Source organism: Oryx dammah, unplaced genomic scaffold (assembly GCF_014754425.2).
Source record: "Oryx dammah isolate SB20612 unplaced genomic scaffold, SCBI_Odam_1.1 HiC_scaffold_11077, whole genome shotgun sequence".
Lineage (NCBI taxonomy): Eukaryota > Metazoa > Chordata > Mammalia > Artiodactyla > Bovidae > Oryx > Oryx dammah.
The window spans coordinates 8,143,797-8,166,465 of record NW_024080471.1 but is presented as its reverse complement, the minus strand read 5'-3'; the positions used below and the strand labels follow the sequence as shown (position 1 = coordinate 8,166,465).

Genomic DNA, 22,669 nt, shown 5'->3' with positions numbered 1-22,669 from the left:
TATGGCATCTGGTCCCATCACTTCATGGCAAATAGATGGGGAAACAATGGAAACAGTGAGACTTTATTTTCTCAGGCTCCAAAATCACTGCAGATGGTAACTGCTGCCATGAAATTAAAAGAAGCTTGCTCCTTGGAAGAAAAGCTATGACCAACCTAAACAGCATATTAAAAAGCAGAGACATTACTTTGCCAACAAAGGTCCATCTAGTCAAAGCTATGGTTTTTCCAGTAGTCATGTATGGATGTGAGAGTTGTACCATAAAGAAAGCTCAGTGCCAAAGAATTGATGCTTTTGAACTGTGGTGTTGAAGAAGACTCTTGAGAGTCCCTTGGGTTGCAAGGAGATCAAACTAGTCAATCCTAAAGGAAATCAGTCCTGGGTGTTCATTGGAAGGACTGATGCTGAAGCTGAAGTTCCAATACTTTGGCCACCTGATGTGAAGAACTGACTGGAAAGACTCCGATGCTGGGAAAGACTGAAGGCAGGAGAAGGGGACAATAGAGGATGAGATGGTTGGACGGCATCACCGACTTGATGGACATGAGTTTGGGCAAGTTCCGAGAGTTGGTGATGGACAGGGAAGCCTGGAGTGCTGCCATCCATGGGGTCGCAAAGAGTCGGACACAACTGAGAATTACCTTATGAACCAGCAATTTCACTTCTGGGTATGTACCCCAAAGAACTGAAAGCAAGGACTTGAACAGACACTTGTACATTAATGTTCAGAGCAGTGTTATTTGAACTGTCAGAACAATGGAAACAACCTGAACATCCACCGCACATACAACAGAGTACTATGCATCCTTAGAAACGAATGACATTCTGATACAGGCTACAGCACAAATGGACCTTTTGAACACACTAATGTTAAGTGAAATAAGCCTGACATAAAAGGATACGTATTGTATGACTCCACTTAGAAGGGTCAAATTCCCAGAGACAGAAATTCCTTGTGTTGCCAGGGGCTGGGGAGGGAAGATTGGTATGGGGAGTAATTATCTAGCAGGTACAGAGATTTGGCTGGGAAGATGAAAAAGTCCTGGAGGTGTGCTCTGGTGATGGTTAAGCAGCACTGTGCATACATTTAAAAACGTTTAAGTGCACATTTTGTTACATATATTTTACCACAATTAAAAAACTAATTAAAACCTAATTTCGGAAGAAAAGTTCAAAGAGACACAAAAGATCAAAGCTAGAAAACAAAAGCAACTCAGGGAAAAAAGTAACACTCAGCAAAGAGGATCATACCCACTATTGTGACAAATTCAGCCTGTAGTTAGGACAGAAGTGTGATAAGGGCAGTTACTTGGCCCTCAAATCCCATGGATGGAGAAGCCTGGTAGGCTGCATTCCATGCTAAGGGTCGGACACAACTGAGCAACTTCCTTTTCACTTTTCACTTTTATGCACTGGAGAAGGAAATGGCAATCCACTCCAGTGTTCTTGCCTGGAGAATCCCAGGGATGGGGGAGCCTGGTGGGCTGCCGTCTATGGGGTTGCACAGAGTCGGACACAACTGAAGTGACTTAGCATATAATCCAATGTAACAAGGGGAGAGTTACAACGTGACTAATGGTATGTTTCCTCAAATATAAAAATAAACATCGTACAGTTACTGTGAATAAAAAAAAAAATAACCATTGGAACATAATTTATTTAGAGCTTTAAGCTGACAGAGGCAGCAGAGACCATTTCACCAGTTATTAATTAGGCTTTAGTTTATTTTGAACATTTTAAGACATCTTTTGGGGGAGTTTTAAGTAAAATGGGTTTTCCCACATAAGCCACTATGGCTCGTAAGTAGGTGAAAATATGTCTGCATTTCTCAGGAGTGTGTTTTAATGTTACACATTTCACAGCAGATCCAGGCTTAGCCAAGGTCTGCTGCAGAATGTGCTGAAGCACAGAAAATTCAAGTTTCGCTTTTTGGAACTTTCTAGAAATTTTTGCCCTGAATATTTTCAGTCTGTAGTTGGTTTAACCCATAAATATGGAGGGCTGACTTTACCTCGTTATTTCTGACTTTATTATTATGTGATCATTTATCCTAGGACCTGCAGTTAGTTGCTAGATTATTTACTCATTTATAAAATGAAAATAACTGTTTTCCTCTTTCCCTATCAAAGAAATTCTTTCAGGATTTAGATCTATTTTAATTTAATTAAATAAATCTAAATGAGCAGATGTAAGATATTATATATAGGACAGATAAATCAGGTCCTACTGTATAGCACAGAGAACTACATTCAGTGAAAGTGAAGTCGCTCAGTTGTGTCTGACTCTGCAACCCCTTGGACTGTATGTAGCCCACCAGGCTCCTCCATCCATGGGACTTCCCAGGCAAGAATACTGGCGTGGGTAGCCATTTCCTTCTCCAGGGGATCTTCCTGACCCAGGGATTGAACCCAGGTCTCCCGCATTGCAGGCAGACACTTTACCGTCTGAGCCACCACCATAATGAAAAAGAATATTTTAAAAAAGCAAGTGTGTGTATGTGTGTGTGTGTATATATATATATAAACTGACTTTGCTGTACAGTAGAAATGAATACAACATTGTAAATCAACTAGACTTCAATTAAAAATAAAGTTAACTAAACTAACATGTTTTGCCAGTTATCTGGAAGTCAACTACTACCAAAACTAAATACGGATTTCCTTGGCTCTTACAGTATAATAAAAGAGATGCACAAGGAGCGATGGGAACTTATATTCTGCAAGTGAGAACACAAAATATGCACACAACTACTTGGAAAAATAATTTTGTATTATCTTAAAAGCTGAATACACACATACCCTGAGAACCACTCGTTTTGGTCCTGGGGGTACATACACTGGAGAGACACACACACGCTAGAAGAGACATGTAGGCAAGTGCTCAAATCAGTACTGTACTAAAAAGCAGTAGACTAAATGCAATCCAGCGTCCAGCAATATGAGAACACCTAACTGTGGTGTCATCACAGTGGAAGGTAGCACCACAGGGAAAATGAGGAAGCATTTATATGAAAGGACATGGATTAATCTTAGAAGAGCGCTAAGTAGAAAAAGCTACAGAAGACTTCTTACAGTAGAGTAACAGTTCTATAAAGCTTAAAAGCAGGAAAATGAGATAATATATTGTGAGAAAATTGATTTATGTGGTAAAATCATTTTTTAAGTATATGGAAGTGACACAGATAAAAACCAAAATAAGGAGGCAAAGGCAGAGACTGAGAAGTTATGGGTAAATTCATTCTCAGCAACAGATGCAATGGTGGTGCTTTCACGGATGTATAATTATTTTGCATCATAATTTACATACAACTATCTCATATTCTTGCATGTATCTAATATCCCAATAATTTTCCAAAAGGCACCCATGACCCAGTCCTGCACTTGAGGGTACTGAGTCAAGTGCTTTCAACAGTCGAGATGTGTGAAATGAACACAAGCTTATGCCCTTAAAGGAGTAAAATCTTATAAAAAGTTACTGCTATGTACACAGCATTTGGCTCTGCTATCATTATCAAAAGTATCAGAACTGGGACTCTAGCTTTTATAATATGTCACAAGTCTATATGAAAATCTAACCTTTCAATATTATCCTCCAGTTTAACCTGATACCAAAGTTTCTCTAGAATATTGTTTCCTAAATGGAAAATTTCTAAAATTCCAAATGAAATTGATCAGAAATATTGGGAACCAAGGCTTACCCACTGATAATTCTAATATCGATGTCCATGGGTTTTCAAATACTGTTTTACATAAATCTTAGTTTAAGGAAGAAAGTGCTCAGTGCTTCCATCTACCAACAATGTACTTCCTGGATGAAGCATTTTCTACATAGAGGTTGCTTAGGGACATGTGTGTGCCTGCGTGCTCAGTCACTCAGTCGTCTCTGTCTCTCTGCGACCCCAGTGACTGTAGCCCTCCATGCTCCTCTGTGCACAAGTAATTATAAAATTATTGCTATTCTCATGCTTTAGTTGACTTTCTGTAACATGTTACAAAGTGTCTATAAGAAATGGATCTTGGCTTAGAAAATATATGAAATAGTGATCATTTTCAATAGTCTGGAAATCAATGACAACCTATAGAAACAAACAAAACAAGTAAAAGCAAATGAAATAATATTCCATCAATATGGAATCAATAGTGCACAATGAATGCAAATACTAAAATGTCAGCTCCGGATGGGCAGTCTGCTCCTTTGTCGCTGCCTCCCCAGCACCAACTCAGTAAATATTTGCTGAATGTATGAAGCTAAAGAAAAAGGTCAGGAATTTCTTCTCATTCTGAGTACCCATGATATACCTGGCAAAACACCGACAGAAACTATTGATCCTCACCATCTCGGGTACCGGAACCTTTCAACAAGCAAGTGTGCAGTAACTTCAACAGCAACTGCAGGCATCTGTCAGTTTTCAGCAAGGGCATGTAGGCATTTGTACCAAACTTCACAAGGGCATCCAGGAGAGGATCTAAGAATATCCTTAATACATTCTGTGTCCTCCGCTTTTCACTAGACATTAAAAGACACGCCCAAATCAAGCATTTCAAAAGGATAAAGAAACTGTCTTCCAGCTACAGTTTTGGTTAGTTAAAGATTCCACCAGATGGAATTACTCTTAAGGACGACCTGTTAGGACAGGCCTTTCCACTCATGCTTTCTCAGTGAGTGCAGTACTTCACTGGAGAAGAAAGCACAAGGAACAATACATGTCCTTGGTTTTGGGCAGAAGTATGAGCAAAATCCTAGATCCAAATTATCAGCAAATTAAAATGCTTGCAAATTAAAACTTGCTTCCATATTTCAGAAAAAACAAAACAAATATATACTAGTCAAGGAAATGAGACATGTTAACAAAAAAATATAAAGAACTAAAGATTTGTGAAAAACTGTTATAACCAACTTTAGTACTGAAACTTTGTCTAGAAAAGAGATTTACATTATATGCAAAGACACTACCTAAGGAAGCTGCTTTTTGCAATAATTATAATCTGGTGACAATCTGCTCATATTTCTCAAAATATAAATGGGACTGTTTTATCATTATTACTTTATTTTTTTAAATTTATATATTTTATAAAGGGGTAAAATCTAGTAACTGTCTTTACTTAATCTTATGCTAGGACCTTACAACCCATCCTTCTAATATTCTTACACAAAACCAGCGATTTGTGAATACATAGTTGTGTTTTTAACTTCTGAAGTTTAAAACTCTGGCACTATTAATTTATTATTAATTTTAAACATTTCTTTAAGTATGATGCCATATTCTAATTTCCTCCTTTAATAAGCTGTAATCAATTCCATACCAATCACTGAAAAGTCTGAATATGGACTATAAACAGGATTAGCCTTTTTTTTTAAAAAAGCTTTTTTTTCAAGTTTAGAAACACTTACCTATATTGACTCTTCATTCTTTCTACATCTGTGGCCAGCAACACCATCATAGCAACAAGCTTAGCTTCAAACCAATCAGGCATACAGCTGTTTTCTCCTCCTTAAATAACAATAGTTAAGGTTTGCAAAGCATTAACAAAATCCTTCAAAGATGATGTTTCAAAAATAAAACAGTTAAATGAATATGTTTTATCAGTATTACATGAGACAAATACAGCTGAGAAGAAATACAGTAGAACGCCCCACAGCATGGTTCATTTTTATACACTTAAGTGTGAACACAGACATCTCCGCATGCCGAGTGCGTGCCATGCACTGGCCTCAGACCCAGTGGCTCCTATACTCGTGGAATTCATAGTGCGGAAGAGAAGAGCATCATCAGAGACTTACAGAGAAGCGTACAGTGACAACAGCAGTGAGTGTTCCAAATCGTGCAACTAGAGAGTAAGACAAAGTCACCCTGAAGAAATGACGATTGGGCTGGGTACAAAAGCTAGGAAGGAATGAGTTAGGGGAAGGGAGACACGACCCTTCTGGGCGGAAGAAAGAGCATGTCAAGGCTCTGAAGCAGCAGAGAGCATGCCATATTCCATATAAAGGACTGGGGTATAAAGTGGGAGGGAGCACCAAAGATGACCTTACAGGAACAGGTAGGAGAGACCAGGGACTGTACGGGCTTGTAAAGGGTTTCTGTCTTCACCCCAAAAGCAAAAGGAAGCCACTAGAGGTCAAAGTGAATGGATGCAAAGACGAGGAGGAGAATTCTGTAAGATCAAAGTTTCTATATTAAACAGATTTTTCTAGGTATAAGGTGGAAAAGAGATTGTAGAGGAAGCTAGATGCAAGGTAACTGGCAAAGAGGCAATTCTGGCATCTTGGATGAGAGGTGAGAGTTCCCTAAAATGGAACTGGAAAGGGGATGGAGTGGATACAGATACAAAGGCTTTGACATCTCAGACTCCTGTCTGAACCTCAGGTACACTGCTTGTTAGCTATGGGAGCCTGGGACAGCCGACTGTCCTCTCAGAAAGCTTAGGTCATCTTCTATAAAATCAAACTAAATAAACCTGTGACTTTTCTTGGGTTTATTATAAAAATTAAGTAATATATGCAAAGTTTCTAGAACAACTTTTGGAAGAACGTGGTTAAATGATAAAAATCAGTATTTTCCTATTCCTGAAAGCCAGGTAAAGTAAAATAAATCATAGCTAGAGCTCCTTTTCATTCTATAATAAGATCATACTCTTTGCCTCAACTTCCAAGAAAGATTGAGTTAATCTAGTTTTCCAGACCAGTGGTTCAAACACTTAAAACATATTTTCAAATATTCTAATACATATTGGGAGTAATTTATTTTGATACAAATTTGCTATACTAATACGGAAGACAATACTAAAAACACACTTGCATGGAGGATAACTTAGTTTAAAAACATAACAAAAGAATAAACTTTATTGTATATTATTCTTTAAAATGTTATAAATACCATTTAGTGGCCAAAGCCTTTGACTGTGTTGATCACAATAAACTGTGGAAAATTCTGAAAGAGATGGGAATACCAGACCACCTGACCTGCCTCTTGAGAAACCTGTATGCAGGTCAGGAAGCAACAGTTAGAACTGGACATGGAACAACAGACTGGTTTCAAATAGGAAAAGGAATACATCAAAGCTATATATTGTCACCCTGCTTATTTTTTTAACTTATATGCAGAGTACATCATGAGAAATGCTGGGCTGGAGGAAGCACAAGCTGGAATCAAGATTGCCGGGAGAAATATCAATAACCTCAAGTATGCAAATGACACCACCTTTATGGCAGAAAGTGAAGAAGAACTAAAGAGCCTCTTGATGAAAGTGAAAGAGGAGAGTGAAAAAGTTGCCTTAAAGCTCAACATTCAGAAAACTAAGATCATGGCATTCGGTCCCATCACTTCATGCCAGATAGATGGGGAAACAGTGGAAACAGTAGCTGACTTTATTTTTCTGGGCTCCAAAATCACTGCAGATGGCGATTGCACCCATGAAATTAAAAGACGCTTACTCCTTGGAAGAAGAGTTATGACCAACCTAGACAGCATATTAAAAAGCAGAGACATTACTTTGCCAACAAAGGTCCGTCTAGTCAAGGCCATGGTTTTTCCAGTGGTCATGTATGGATGTGAGAGCTGGACTATAAAGAAAGCTCAGCACTGAAGAATTGATGCTTTTGAACTGTGGTGTTGGAGAAGACTCTTGAGAGTCCCTTGGACTGCAAGGAGATCCAACCAGTCCATCCTAAAGGAGATCAGTCCTGGGTGTTCATTGGAAGGACTGATGTTGAGGCTAAAACTCCAATACTTTGGCTACCTGATGTGAAGAGCTGACTGATTTGAGAAGACCTTGATGCTGGGAAAGATTGAGGGCAGGAGGAGAAGGGGACGACAGAGGATGAGATGGTTGGATGGCATCACCGACTCGATGGACATGGGTTTGGGTGGACTCCAGGAGTTGGTGATGGACAGGGAGGCCTGGCGTGCTGCGGTTCATGGGGTCTCAAAGAGACGGACAGGACTGAGCAACTGAACTGAACTGAAGCAATGTGTATTTTTAGACAGTCTAAATGTTGGTGCTTTCCAAAATAATTTAGTAGGTTAAATTTATGTGCTTTTTATAAGAGTGAATTATTGAAACTTGCTCTCTATCATTCTATCATAAGAATGATAAACCCTTTTTACTCACATTAAGTGCTTTATATCCCACATGTACATAGAAAAACTCATTGTTAACAAAGACTAAACTGAAACACCAATACGCTATTCAGTTCCTTACATTTTCTAGCAATCATATAATGAGATACCTTTTGACCTTCTACGAGGTGGGAGTGGCATAGGGGTGCTTTTTGAGAATGTTTCCAATCACAGTGGCACTTTTTGAAGTCCTAAACAATTTTTCACTTTGGATAAGTGAAAGGGAAGGAATAAGTTTCACTTTGGATAAGTGAAAGGGATAACCGAAAGGGAATCAGAAGTTTAGTGGATTTTTAAAGATTCCTGATTTTAAGGAGAGTCACAGGATTAGGTCAATAACAACAGAGTGCCTGACTACTCCAGTGGAGGACACTCTAGCAGAGATTTTTGCTGTAGGGCTGCTTCCTGAGTCCTCTACTGCCATATTAAGAGAAATCCAGGCTACAGAACAACGGGTCTCAAACCTCAGCATGTGGTTTAGAATTCCCCCTGAGAGCCTCTTAAAATACAGAGGGTAAACCCCACACCCAGAGTTTGTTTCAGCAGGTGTGGGATAGAGTTTGAGAATTTGCAGTTCTAAACAGTTTCCAGGTGATGTTGATATTGCTGGTCTGGAAATCATGCTCTGAGAACCAATGGCAAAGAATTCTTTACACCTTCTCCCCCTTCTCTCACTGAGGCTGGAAAAGTATAGGCAAGAATGGTTTTAAAGAAACAAAAGGTCACTGGCTATCTTCAGTCATCTTAATGCAGGTTAACCCTGAATTATCAGTCAAATTTTGCTACTACGAATTCAAAAAACTGACTGTAATTCTAGAGAATGCAAACTAGTGTCAAAAAGCATGCCAAGGTGGTCTGCGGATGCAGGGGAACAGGCAGAAGCAGGAGCCACGGGCGACACAGGGGCATGAAGACGCTGGCGAGTGACGGCTCTGTTCATTATCTTGCTATGCTAATGGCTTCATAAGCGATACACAGAGGTCAGACCCATCACACCATATAAAGTTTAAATATGTGCAATTTAATGTATGTCAATTACATGTCAATAAAGCTGTTTCTAAAACTGGTTGTACAGCTGTAGTATATACTATTTTGGGATCTTTCCTCAGGTATCTTGGTTATATTTTAAGTAGGCACCCTTTCTGATGAACTGTGTAAGTATAAATTTCTTCAATATAGTTCACTCTTTGGTTGATTTCAACAATTCCAAGCTCTGACACATTGTTATGGCTGTTTGCAAACTGTCTCACTTTCTCTGATTCAGAAACCCTGCTCTGAAAGTGCTCCAACATTTTTGCCTGTTGATGATGCTGGTTTTCTGTGCTTTTAGTTGTTGCTGCATTGTTTTGTTACATATCATATATATGATATGGTACATATATAGCTACTGAATATATATCCATCCTCTCTTAACCATTCCAACCTGGGCTCCATACTACAGACAGACACTGGTGGAGGTCTACCTGCTTTCAAGCTTCCTGGATGTAAGTTCATCCAAGCCTTGCAGGATACTCCTCCCTTTCCACCTTAATTTCTGTTCACCTCATCCAATGACCTCTCCTGATCCCCCACAGGTCTACAAGTTCTAATCAGTAGCCCCGACCCTGGGGCCCCATCCCAGTGCTCATGGCTTTCAAGGCATTGTGTTAAGATTAGCTGTTTACTTATCAATTCCCTTGTTGGCCTATGTTCTCTGAGGGTAGAGGACATATCTGTAACTCCAGTGTCTGGCACTTCGAAAACACTTGACACACAGTTCCTGAATAATCAGTGTAAAATCTATCTGTAGTGAGCATATGAAACCCAAAGAAAAAAACTACTTTAGGTGTAGAATTTGATTAAAAAATGTTTGAGCTGATGATTTTTTTATAAAAACAAATCTGAGTGTTATATGCATTTTATGCTCAAAAATTCAAGCTAAATCATGTTTGCTTCGGAATTTATTGCCTTGTTCTGAAAACTGCCCAGTAATTGTTAATCAAACTAAAATTTTATAAAGACACTTAGCCAAGGGCATTAAGAGTCAAACAAAATATTACACATACACACACATGCCTCCTTTGCACTTGAGATCAGTTTTTTAAAAACTTATATTAAACAGTTTAAGTCCCAGAAATGTTAAGGAAGAAACTCTAAAAAATCTTATTTTATCCAATTTTGAATGATTTAATCAGATCTGATGCTGTTATAGACTGAGTTTTAAGACAAGTTATATAGATATTTCAGGGAGTTTAATCTATGCTCCCTCTAATAGGGACTAAAATTTATTTACTTTTATAGGCCTAACAACAGAACCTTCCAAGTAACAGTAAATTTACTAGACAATAGAGACAATAAAACACAAAAGCAAAATGTTCCAAAAAGGACAAACAGATAAACTCATGTATTTTGGAAGGATAATTATCTGATCATTTAAGACCTATTCCATAATCAGATTAGAGAAGTCAGGAGATAAAAATGACTTGGTCTGAGACAAAGCTAGGAAATTGAAGACATGTTAAATTCAAAGACACAATTTACTCAAATTATCACTAATGACTTTAATGATGAGGATGCGTTAGAAATGTAGAAAGAATCCTAATTAATGAATCTACTCATAGTTCTTCCACTCACTCAGTGCGTTTGATCTTTTGCTAAGTATCTGGTAAAAAAAAGAAACTAACAAAACCATTCTTTCAAATCCAATTTTTCTCTAAAACTACTTTTCATAATCAGCTGACACTAAATGTAATGCTTTGAAAACAAACAAAAGATAAACAGATTTATCTACAAATATTTCCACTACAGAGGCTCCAAACACATCTGCAAAAGCTAGCTGACAAAGACTCAGTAATTGTAGAATAAATTAATAAATTTATTTGTGATCAATTCCTTCTCAGACAACTTACTAGTTTCTCAGAACATTTAAGATGGTTTAAAATCTCAAGTTCTAGAAGAGATAAAGTGCAAGTTAGGAAACAGTATTTTTACATAACACTTATTCACATTACTAGGCTGAAATATAAGTTTGACATCTGTAAATCAGCATATATTTGGCATATATTTTCAATTTGAAAAACCAGTAGAAAGTTCTTAGAAAATGTTTTGGTGACATTAGTCCATAAAAATGATCTCAGACTTACCTTCCCAGGCAGGTGACCTAATATACTCTTGCACTAGGTTCCTGACATAAGCATTTAAAGAAGAAGTCTCGTGAAGTCCAATGGAGCTACAAGTTGAGGATTGCTTGAAATAGCTTTCATTAATACGCAACCAATCACAGAGCTGAAAAAGAAAACAGCTATCACTTATTTTGAAAGCCTAACTGAACAAAGGGCTTCTAATTTCCCTAATTAATTTTCTTTCTTCCACAATAAACTGAATTTAGATAACTGAACACAACAGAGTAACAGAATGTTTCTTGTCATGATTGAGCTTCACGCACAGTTCATACAGAAAAAAGTGTGTGTATGCATGTATGCATGTGAGTATATTCACATATGTGTGCGAGTGTTTTCTAAACTCCTCAAAGAACTTATAAACTTCATTAACAGGCAAGAATTTTTAAAGCATCTAGTATAAAATGTACATTTTGATAAAGTGTTGTAAAGAACATCTCTATGAATAATAACCTTATGTAAAACAAATTACAACCTTAAAATTCATTTCATCTTCATATACAACAAGGATTTATTTTTGAGAGAATGTAGAATTTGAAATATAAGTTATAAGGAAAGCTCCTACCCTCCTTGCAAGTTTATTTTCTATCATATGTGCATTTTAAAATATAGCTGATCCTTGAACAACGTGGGTTTACACTGCAGGTCCACTTACACGTGGATTTTTTTCAATAGTAAATACTACGGCATTTCATGCTCCATGGCTGTATGGGTCCTGACATGGTGGAATCGTGGATATGGAAGGCAGTTTCTTAAAAAACTAAACATACGCTCATTGCACAATCTAGAAACCATGTTCCTTGAAACCGACGCAAATGAGTTAAAAAGTTATGGTGACACAAAAATCTGTATGCAAATGTTTACACCAACTTTACTCATAATCACCAGGACTTTTCTCCATCCACTGCAAGACACTTAGGGTTTCATGACAAGCGAGATGCAAGAAGTCAGAAGAATTACAGATCACCGAAATGTCAGGGTTGCAAACCCAAGTAGATGTTTGTGTCACTGTTCTTGAGTCTAACATCATCAGTACTTTCAGTACTCTCATCTGGAATCGAGATCTGCCCACTAACACTATCTTCTCTAGAATAGTTCCATCTCTGTTTCACTTTGTCTCCCCCTTCTCCAAAGGAATTCTAACAGCATTATTGGTTAGGTCCACTCAAAGCAAATAAACTTTTTTTAAAAACCTCTGTTGACAGATAACAAGAAAAGCCAGTAGTGAATTGGACAAGAAACCATTTTTTACAAAGTTTTCTAAAACCTTATCATTATTTTCAGTCTCACCTCCATCCACAGTGAAGTTCCTCTTCCTAATGACTCCTCTTGTCTCACTGACATGAGAAAAGTTGAGATGTCAGAGAGTGACACTTTCTCCTGTGGGCAGGGCAGTTTTAAAAAATTACTCATTGAAAAATGTTTAACTAAATGAACATCACTGTAAAACTAATCTAGCATATTATTTAAAGTAGAATACTATTAGTTAAATCAAGAGCTATATTTTTAAAAAGGAAATATTCAACTTTCAAAATGAAGAGTTTGATTATAAACAGCTAACCGTTATATAAAATGAAAGATTACTTTACAAATCTATTTTCCTTAAAATCGAGATTACTATCTCTGAGATAAGGTAGTATAATCTAAAAGCAAAAACCAGAAACATCCTATAAGAAATTACTCATTATTTACATCAAAAGTGAATCTTTGTTTTTCAAACCCACAAAAACTACCTCGGCCTTCAGAAAACCACCCAAATCTTTTTATTTCCTTAAGGTCACACATCTCCAATTAAGACACCCTGCTCTAAGTCTAGGAGAAGGCAACGGCACCCCACTCCAGTACTCTTGCCTGGAAAATCCCATGGATGGAGGAGCCTGGTAGGCTGCAGTCCATGGGGTCGCTAAGAGTTGGACACAACTGAGCGACTTCACTTTGACTTTTCACTGTCATGCATTGGACAAGGAAATGGCAACCCACTCCAGTATTCTTGCCTGGAGAATCCCAGGGATGGGGGAGCCTGGTGGGCTGCCGTCTATGGGGTCGTGCAGAGTCGGACATGACTGAAGCGATTTAGCAGCAGCAGCAGCTCTAAGTCTGGGGTTGGCAAAGTCACTGACAGCCTCTTTTGTGAGTAAAGTTTTACTAGGACACAGTCATGCCCCCTTATTTGTAAATGGTCTACGGTTGCTTTTGAGTAGCTGTAATAGAGATCAAATTGCCAACATCTGCTGGATCATCAAAAAAGCAAGAGAGTTCCAAAAAAACATCTATTTCTGCTTTATTGACTATGCTAAAGCCTTTGACTATATGGATCACAAGAAACTGTGGAAAATTCTGAAAGAGATGGGAATACCAGACCACCTGACCTGCCTCTTGAGAAATCTGTATGCAGGTCAGGAAGCAACAGTTAGAACTGGACATGGAACAACAGACTGGTTCCAAATCGGAAAAGGAGTACACCAAGGCTGTATATTGTCACCCTGCTTATTTAACTTATATGCAGAGTACATCATGAGAAATGCTGGGCTGGAGGAAGCACAAGCTGGAATCAAGATTTCCGGGAGAAATATCAATCACCTCAGATATGCAGATGATACCACCCTTATGGCAGAAAGTGAAGAAGAACTAAAGAACCTCTTAGTGAAAGAGGAGAGTGAAAAAGTTGGCTTAAAGCTCAACATTCAGAAAACTAAGATCAAGGCATCTGACCCCATCACTTCAGGGCAGATAGATGGGGAAACAGTGGAAACAGTGGCTGACTCTATTTTTCTGGGCTCCAAAATCACTGCAGATGGTGATTGCAGCCATGAAATTAAAAGACACTTACTCCTTGGAAGAAGAGTTACAACCTAGATAGCATATTAAAAAGTAGAGACATTACTTTGCCAACAAAAGGTCATCTAGTCAAGGCCATGGTTTTTCCAGTGGTCATGTATGGATGTGAGAGCTGAACTATAAAGAAAGCTCAGCACTGAAGAATTGATGCTTTTGAACTGTGGTGTTGGAGAAGACTCTTGAGAGTCCCTTGGACTGCAAGGAGATCCAACCAGTCCATCCTAAAGGAGATCAGGTTCTGGGTGTTCACTGGAAGGACTGATGTTGAGGCTGAAACTCCAATACTCTGGCCACCTGATGTGAAAAGCTGACTCATTTGTAAAGACCCTGATGCTGGGAAAGATTGGGGGCAGGAGGAGAAGGGGACAACAGAGGATGAGATGGCTGGATGGCATCATTGACTCGATGGACATAAGTCTGAGTGAACTCTGGGAGTTGGTGATGGACAAGGAGGCCTGGCGTGCTGCGGCTCATGGGGTCGCAAAGAGTCGGACACGACTGAGCTACTAAACTGAACTGAACTGAATAGAAACTGTATGACTCAAAAAACCTAAAATATACCAAGCCAGCCCTTCACAAAAACGTCTGCTGACCCCTGTTCTCAACAATAGTGTGTTACTGGAGCACCGTGAAAAACAGAATAAGGATGTTCTTTGAAAGTCAAGTTCCTGGAAGATGTGCAGAAAAAATACAGAGGAAACCAGGCGAAAGTTTCCAAGAATGGTCTCTCAGTATGGTCGCGAGCTTCCCTACCAACAGGTAAAATGCCTACCAGAAGGGCTCCTCAGAGATTCAGTGCCCAGTGTTTTCACTGGGGAGCTGGTCACACAGACGCCCCGCGCACGGCACCTACAACTTCAGAGCTCCGGAAGGAAAGCAGTTGTTCAGTGAAGATCACACTGTTTCCATGAGCCCTGCAGGTACGGTACTGGGATGGTGGGAGCCCTCCCGAAATCCAGGTTCCAGATGCCAGCCAAGGGCCAGTCTTATGAACAGGGCTTTCTAAAGACAGCATCACAGGCCTGCTGTGTAGACTCTTTAACGAACTCCCGCTCACTGAGAAAGACTCTAGAACTGAAGTTAACGTGAGTAAGAAAGATCAGCTTACCACGTCTACCAGATTCATGGCGGTCTGGAGGAGATAGCACTGCGCCGCCCCTCTCAGCAGGATCTGATGTGTGATCATGGTGCACTGCAGCACATCCCTGACGGTGGAGAAAAACACACGCACTCCCATGGGCTCAGAGAACACTGGTCAGCTGTAGTCCTGACAACTGATCTATAATATCTACACTTTCTGATGCAGAAAGTCCCTGTCAGGAGAGCTGCAAAGCTATTAAATAAGTAAGGCCTCGCTAGTAGAGTGCAATTTTAATATGATAAAGAATCTTTAAAAACTAACAAGACACTTTCAAGGCACATTTTTGGAAATAACTGGTAATCAATGTTGATATTTAATAAAAACATTGGCCTTATTTTTAAAGTGGTCAAAATCCAACAGTATATATTATGGCATTTATTAACATTTAAATTAGTAATTCATAAAACAAAGTTAAGTGCAGCAGCATGTGGGACCTCAGTTCTCCACCCAGGGACTGAACCTGTGCCCCCTGCAGTCTAAGTGTGGAGTCTTAACCATTGGACCATCAGGGAAATCCCCATGAATAGATTTTTTTTTTTTTTTAAGCTTTTTGCTTCTATAAAATTAAGAGTGAAAAATCAGGATGCCAATATTAACTAAAACCACTCACCATGAATTAAAGCAGAAGAGAAAACTTAATTTACTAAGGAAAGTTATGACAAATAACCACATATGAATATACACAAGAGTAAACTACCTGAGGGCAAGAAGTCCTTCTATACCCAGGGCTTTACACCTTGGGACGTTTGCCAAAGCCTTAGATAGAAACAAAATGGGAACAGCACACCAATGTCTGCTTGTCATCTTCTGAATAAATTTTAACAGGAAACTACCTGAGAGAAAAAGTTTTAAGACATCATTGTTGCTAACAAGCACGTGAGAAGGTGCTCAAATCATCAGACACTACATAGGGAAATGCAAAGAAAACCGTAATGAGATACAGCGTCACACCCGCTAGGATGGCTCTAATCAGAAGGACAGACGGTAACAAGTGTTCACAGGATGTGGAGGCACTGAAGTCTCAGAGATTCCCGGTGAGAATGTAAAATGGTGCAGTCAGTGTGGAAAACAGTTTAGTAGCTCCTCTGAAAATTAAAAATGGAGTCACCAGAATGCCCAATAATTCCACTCGTAGGTATATAATTAAGAGAAGTGAAAGATTATATTCATATAAACACTTGTATATGAATAGTCACAGGAGTAATTCATATTAGTAGTTAAAAGTAGAAACAATCCAAATATCTACTGATGAATGGATAAACAGAATGTGAAGTATCTATAATATTACTATTACATTATTATTCAGCTACAGAAAGGAATGATACATGTTATAATATAGGTGAATCTTAAAACATTACACTAAGCAAAAAGAAACCAGACATAAAATAAAAGACCATATATTATATGATTCTTTTTATATGAAATGTTTAGAATAAGCAAATCTAGAGACAGAAAATAAACTAGTGTCTGACAGAAGCTGGGGGAGATGGAAAATGAGACGATTACTTATGGGCATGGAGTTTCTTTTGGGGATAATGAAAATATTCTGAAATTAGTGGTGATGGTTGTACAAACTTGTGAATATACTAAAAACCACTGAACTGAACAATTTAAAAGGGTAAATTTTATGGTGTGTGAATTATATCTCAATAAAGCTGATGAAAAGAAAAAACAATGTTATTTCAAATTCATTCCCTTTTAGTAAGATGAGTATTCTAGTATACTGTACATACTCTGATAACAAGGGTTTTATATATATATATATATATATATTTTTTTTTTTTTTAAGTTAAGGTGAAAGATAAATTTTTTTACCGTTGGAAACCATTCTTTTGTTGGAGACGTTAAAGAAAAATACTATTGGTGTCTGGCCTCTGGAATCTGCAAACAGTAATATTAGCTCTTTCTCACAGGCTATTTCTTACCTACACTACAATTACTTTAACTATTTTGAGATACACAAGGATGGTGCTCTATCCCACTTTCTCTGCTAATATGTGATGTCTTAAGGGTCTTTTAAGTCACATAGTCAATGAAAATGTCTGTTTCCTCAGATCATCATTGTAGAAATCTTTTAAGAAGTCACTTTTAAGAAATACAGATATACAGATGGCCATCTTTTCCCAGCCTGGTAGGCTGCAGTCCATGGGGTTGCTAAGAGTCAGGCATGACTGAGACTTTACTTTCACTTTTCACTTTCACGCACTGCAGAAGGAAACGGCAATCCACTCCAGTATTCCTGCCTGGAGAATCCCAGGGGCAGAGAAGCCTGGTGGGCTGCCGTCTGTGGGGTCGCACAGAGTCGTACACGACTGAAGTGACTTAGCAGCAGCAACAGCACAACTCTCCTAGAAGGATGGTGCTGATAATCAACATTCTAAAAATTTTTTTAAATTTAAGCTAATAAGTTAAAAAGAAATTCCTTACTGATACATACTCTTTATTTCTTCTGGAAGAAAAGAAATATAAGTGACTAAAAACTTCTGTAATTTCAGTCCCAGCGGAGAAACACTTCCTATCAGCTGGCCTGGGGACCTATAAACAAAGGGGGTTAAAAAACAAATATATAAAAATCTACTGACAATTAAGCATAATGAAACTAAGTGCAATATGGCTCAAATGTCTTTCAACAATAAAACCATCTTCTTCTGAACCTGCATTTTATTTTTCAGTAAAATCTTGAGAATCCCTCCAATTACAAAAACATCAGGATATTACTGAAAAACTGACGTGAGTTAGTAATGGGTTATACTAAGCAGGCATAGATCTCCTTTTTCTGACACATATGCATCAACCTTGCCAAATAGTATCATTTTAAGAAAAGTCTAGAAATGGTAATTTTAAATTATATTTTATTATTTCTAACACATACTCCAATGATTTAATACCTTTAAGTATTAAGTAAAAGACATGTTAGTAATAAACCACTTTTGCAAAAGCATTTGATTGCTAACATCTACTAAAGACACTTTTATTTTTGTTTATTTTGCTTCTGCCAGGAACATTATCTGTTAACTGAACACACTAGTGTGGGAGGAAACTGAAGGCATTTCATAATAAATGTGTTTGTCAACTCTCAGAAACTACCAAGTTGGTTTTATTGCTCTCCAGCTGTCTGCTTCAGAAAACTATTCAACAGTAATGAGTTATTTGAAAAATAAAAATAGCTGACAAATCAAGCATTGATATGCTTTTTTGATATTAAACAGGACTGAATATTAATATAACTTAGCACAGGTTGATTTAAAATTTTTAAAGAAGTTGACTGTCAGAGTACTTTCTATCAGAAAAGCAAAAGTGAAAGTGTTAGTTACTGAGTCGTGTCCAACTCTTTTGTGACCCCATGGACTGAAGCCCTCCAGGTTTCTCTGTCCATGGTTTTTCCCAGGCAAGAATACTGGACTGGGTTGCCATTTCCTTCTCCAGGAGATCGTCCCGAGCCAGGGATTGAACCTGGGTCTCCTGCACTGCAGGCAGATCCTTTACCACTGAGCCAGCCACCAGGGTGGCTTGCTCTATTAAGAGATATATCAAACAAAAGACTAGCAAGTATAAACTTAAGTTATCAGAATTAGAAATATTAATACAACATAATTTCAAAAGCAAGGGAAATTTCTGAAGATACAATTCAAGAGTACAGATCAAGCTCAAAAAATGAGGAAAGGCATAATAATGACACTCTTCTCCAGTATCAAGCTTGATGAAACGTAAAGGTGTTAAATAAGCAACATGTAGTAGAGAATGGCCTCCACCATCTGATATGGAAAGGGAAAAAGTTAGAATGAACCTTGTGGTAGTGGGCATATTGATGTGAACGGATGGCTTTTAATATGGATGGATGGAAAGATACTGAAATACAGATGGGTGAGTCTGCTCGACAGACAGAGCTAAGAAACAGATATACAAAGAGACGCAAAGACACATAGAAATACATAAAGATGACAATTAAACAAATCCGGTAAAACATCATCGTTTAGGTAATGTGGGTAAAAGGTAAGTCAGAATTCTCTGTATTATTCTCACAACTTTTCTATAAAACTGAAAGTTAAAAGAAAGGGAAAAAAGTGTCAAGTGTTGGTTAGCCAAAGCCACCATAAATTCCAAGAGGGCAGAAGTCACAAAGTCCCTGTGCGAGGTGTCCTTCCCTAAAACCCAAGAAAGGATGGGTTCAGAGTAGGAAAGAAAAGAAAAAGAGAAACACCAGATACAACTACTAGAAGGACAAGAAGAATCAGAAACCCAGAAGGGACAACATGGTAAGAAAAAGCTGAATGTCTATGGGGCAACATATATTTATCCACCAAATGCATTTTTAACAATCTGGTCATATTTCATAATCAAGTTAAATTTATAATCAAATACATATTACTGCATTGCTGCTAAATAAAATGCATGTTTACCTGCTGTATAGAGAGCTCTCTGAAAGTGCATCCATTAATGGTCCAATGATAAACTAAAAAAAAAAGGAAAAAAAATCTGACGTTAACCTGTAACTGTAATTTTGAAAAGTCAACTTGCCCTAACTCTACATCCTATGCAGGGCTACTGAAGAGCTGTTATAAGCAATCTCTTATGCTGCAGGCTGATTTATGATAGCCTTGGAGGATACCTTAATCCCAGGTGTCAAACCAAACTTTCCAACCTGATAAAAACGTATGGAATACTAAGAGAGCACGTGCTATGCTGAGAAGGAAGAAAGGAATCCAAAGAAGGGACACATGGTAGAAAATAAAGGCAGTGACTGGTGAAAAATAGAAAGATACCCAAGAGAAAATTTAAGCCCCTATGCCTGGACGATAAATGGGGAAAAGCATATCTTCGAAAACATTAGTCGACAAAAGCGTGCTTTTCGGAAGTGCAAGAAGGCTAGGAGAATACAGAAAAAGGATGCCTACTAAAACACTGTACGTGTACTTGGATAATTAGGGACGTTTAGGTTACCTCTAAATGAGAGGTAAATTACTGTTCCTAAGTTGTGATCATTCAACTCACCTCATCATAACAGGACTAAAAATCACAGCTGTAACTCTCACAGAAATCTCACTTTGTGTGATTTCTGACAAGTAGAAGTACACATTCTAATAACATAGCTCAAAAGGCAACCCCTGCTCAGTACAGCACGATAGTGATTCACTGGCTCAGAATCGGAGGAGCAGCATCACTAGACAAAGAGCAATAATTCAGTGCTTCAGAACCATGGAGAGAGTATCACTAACACACTTCTAATCCAGGGTTCATGCTGCTGACTTCTGCTCAGGATACAGATAACAAAGGACTACTTTTCATCACGGTGATGATGCAGGCAGCCTGTCGACAAAGCCCAAGTATGAGAGCCTAGTTTAAGAGATATAGGGTTTGTTTTCAGCAAATCTCTGAAGTTTTATTTCCAATTTTCAAGCCCCAGGATATACTTTTGAAGATCACATAAGATACAACAAATGCCTTCGCCTCTTATCTTCTGACAGAGGGAACAAGGGAAGGGAGAGGGTGCCATTACCTCAGAAATTTCTGGTGAAAATGGAAGAATCCTTGTTTCATACAGTTCCAAAAAATGGGTAACACCTTCTTTAGTCAGGATTTTATTTTCACTTTCAAACATTCTTTTATAAATGCACAGATGCCAGGATGGGTGAAAGAGCCAGCATCCTGTGAAAATAAACACCCAAAGTTGACTTTGATTCTCACATATGGCTCCACATAGACTATATATTCATAAATAAACACACACACAAACACATTAACTTCATTACAACAATCACGTTCAAAGGTGTTTAACTACTGAATAACCAAAATCACTTCAGTATTCAATTTTCCATTTTCAGTTTCATTTAGAAAGATGGCAAGTGGATGTCACGGTAACTACAGTGTACACAATTAAATATGACTCCAGACACACAGGTTGGAACTTCAGATTTGGGGTGATTTCAACCAATTCTCTCACCTTACTTCAATCCATTTTTCATCTGAAACTGTCCCTCCTCTGTTTAAAACCCTTGAGTGGCTTCTCAAAACTCAGAATAAAATCCAAACCAGGCATGAAACTGCCCCTGACAACTACTCCAGCCTCAGGCCACCCCTCCCGCACCACTAAGCTGTGCCTCACTAGGCGGGCGCTCTACCCCATGGGGCCGCTCCCATCTCAGGGCTTCTGCACCCAGAACTCTCTGCTCCACTCTGAGTCAGTGCTAAGGCAAGCCTTGGCTGGCTCGCCTCACCAAGGTATGACCTTACTAGTATTCCATTCCTGTCATTTTTTTGTTGTCTGTCTAGAACTTTATAATCAAAACCATTTTTTCCTGGAAAACAGACCAAAACTCAAGTGAAAAATAGTTCTGTCTCACCACTTTACCCCACTGCTCAGTATGTACTGGACACTAAGTATGCATCTATTAAGTAAATATATGAATGAGTGATAAACAAAAAATGAAATAATTATGTACCTTAGAGATACTTCAACTCTTTTCAACTATCCTTAATATTTTTAGGAAAAAAATTCAGCATTTTAAACTCATGGCATTCTATAAATAAATCAGTCCCTTTTTGTGTGTTATTTACATCAAGATGCTTGTTCAATTCTTTGGCAGTGGTAATTTTTCAAAATCTGTCACTGCTATTTGATTTGTTTTGCCAAGAGCTGTGGGCAAAATGTGGTAATAAGAGAATCATTTTAACAGTAAACGCGTAAGTGAAGTCACAACAGGATTTAATTAAATTCTAGCCCCAGGTGGGACTATAGATTCTTATGGTCTGTGAAAAACTCCAGTGTATCAGAAAACAACCATAGCAATCAGCTGAATAAAGCTCAATTCCTAAGGGGTCACACTATTAAAGTTGTCATTATCTAAAGCAGGCACTGAAACCCATTTACCTAGGTTAACTCTCATGTGTAAACACAATAGTGCAGCATTTCATCATTCATATGAATACAAAACAGTTAGCCTGCATTTAGCTGTCTCATTTACCTAAACTTAATTTCGTAAGATAATTTTAGGAAGCTCCATTTTCATTTTATTTCTCCTGAAAAGCCCTCATAATATAGTACTGATTAAGGACTTAAAAACTATATTTAAAATAGTATCTTAGAATTTTCCCATCCCCAGAAGTCCAACCTACAGAACAATGGCTGAAATGCTAAGAAAGCAACTTTAACAATGAAACAGATATATTAAGAGAACGAAGCTGGAAAGCAGTTAGAATATATAATATCAAACAATGCTTATTAAAAAATGAATAATACACCATACATAAAACATTACCAAAGAGTCCTTATCTTTTAAGGATATATACTGAAATAATTAGAGATGAAATGATAATGCTAGGAATATGCTTCAAAATCATTTGATGGAGAGTGAGCAAGTGAGGCCACATGCAATGTAAGACAGGAACTGGCCACAAGTTGATCACTGCAGAAGC

At 38.1% G+C, this 22,669-nt stretch overlaps 1 protein-coding gene across 3 annotated transcripts in view; it reads right to left on the bottom strand.

Moving 5' to 3' along the window:
• The window catches only part of LOC120860506 (probable methyltransferase TARBP1), a 64,111-nt gene that overhangs the window by 35,671 nt on the left and 5,771 nt on the right, over nucleotides 1–22,669 (bottom strand). For all 3 annotated transcript variants that reach the window (XR_005720342.1, XM_040236338.1, XM_040236339.1), the window contains exons 4-12: nucleotides 20,754–20,902; nucleotides 19,657–19,709; nucleotides 17,694–17,791; nucleotides 15,954–16,089; nucleotides 15,224–15,320; nucleotides 12,568–12,657; nucleotides 11,242–11,383; nucleotides 5,392–5,491; nucleotides 4,334–4,506 (exon numbers count right to left, since the gene is read on the bottom strand). Coding sequence is in view for 2 of the 3 variants with exons in the window: in XM_040236338.1 (XP_040092272.1) it covers nucleotides 4,334–4,506; nucleotides 5,392–5,491; nucleotides 11,242–11,383; nucleotides 12,568–12,657; nucleotides 15,224–15,320; nucleotides 15,954–16,089; nucleotides 17,694–17,791; nucleotides 19,657–19,709; nucleotides 20,754–20,902 (1,038 nt within the window). In the remaining variant the exon portion in view is untranslated. The remainder of the gene's footprint in view (nucleotides 1–4,333; nucleotides 4,507–5,391; nucleotides 5,492–11,241; nucleotides 11,384–12,567; nucleotides 12,658–15,223; nucleotides 15,321–15,953; nucleotides 16,090–17,693; nucleotides 17,792–19,656; nucleotides 19,710–20,753; nucleotides 20,903–22,669) is intronic.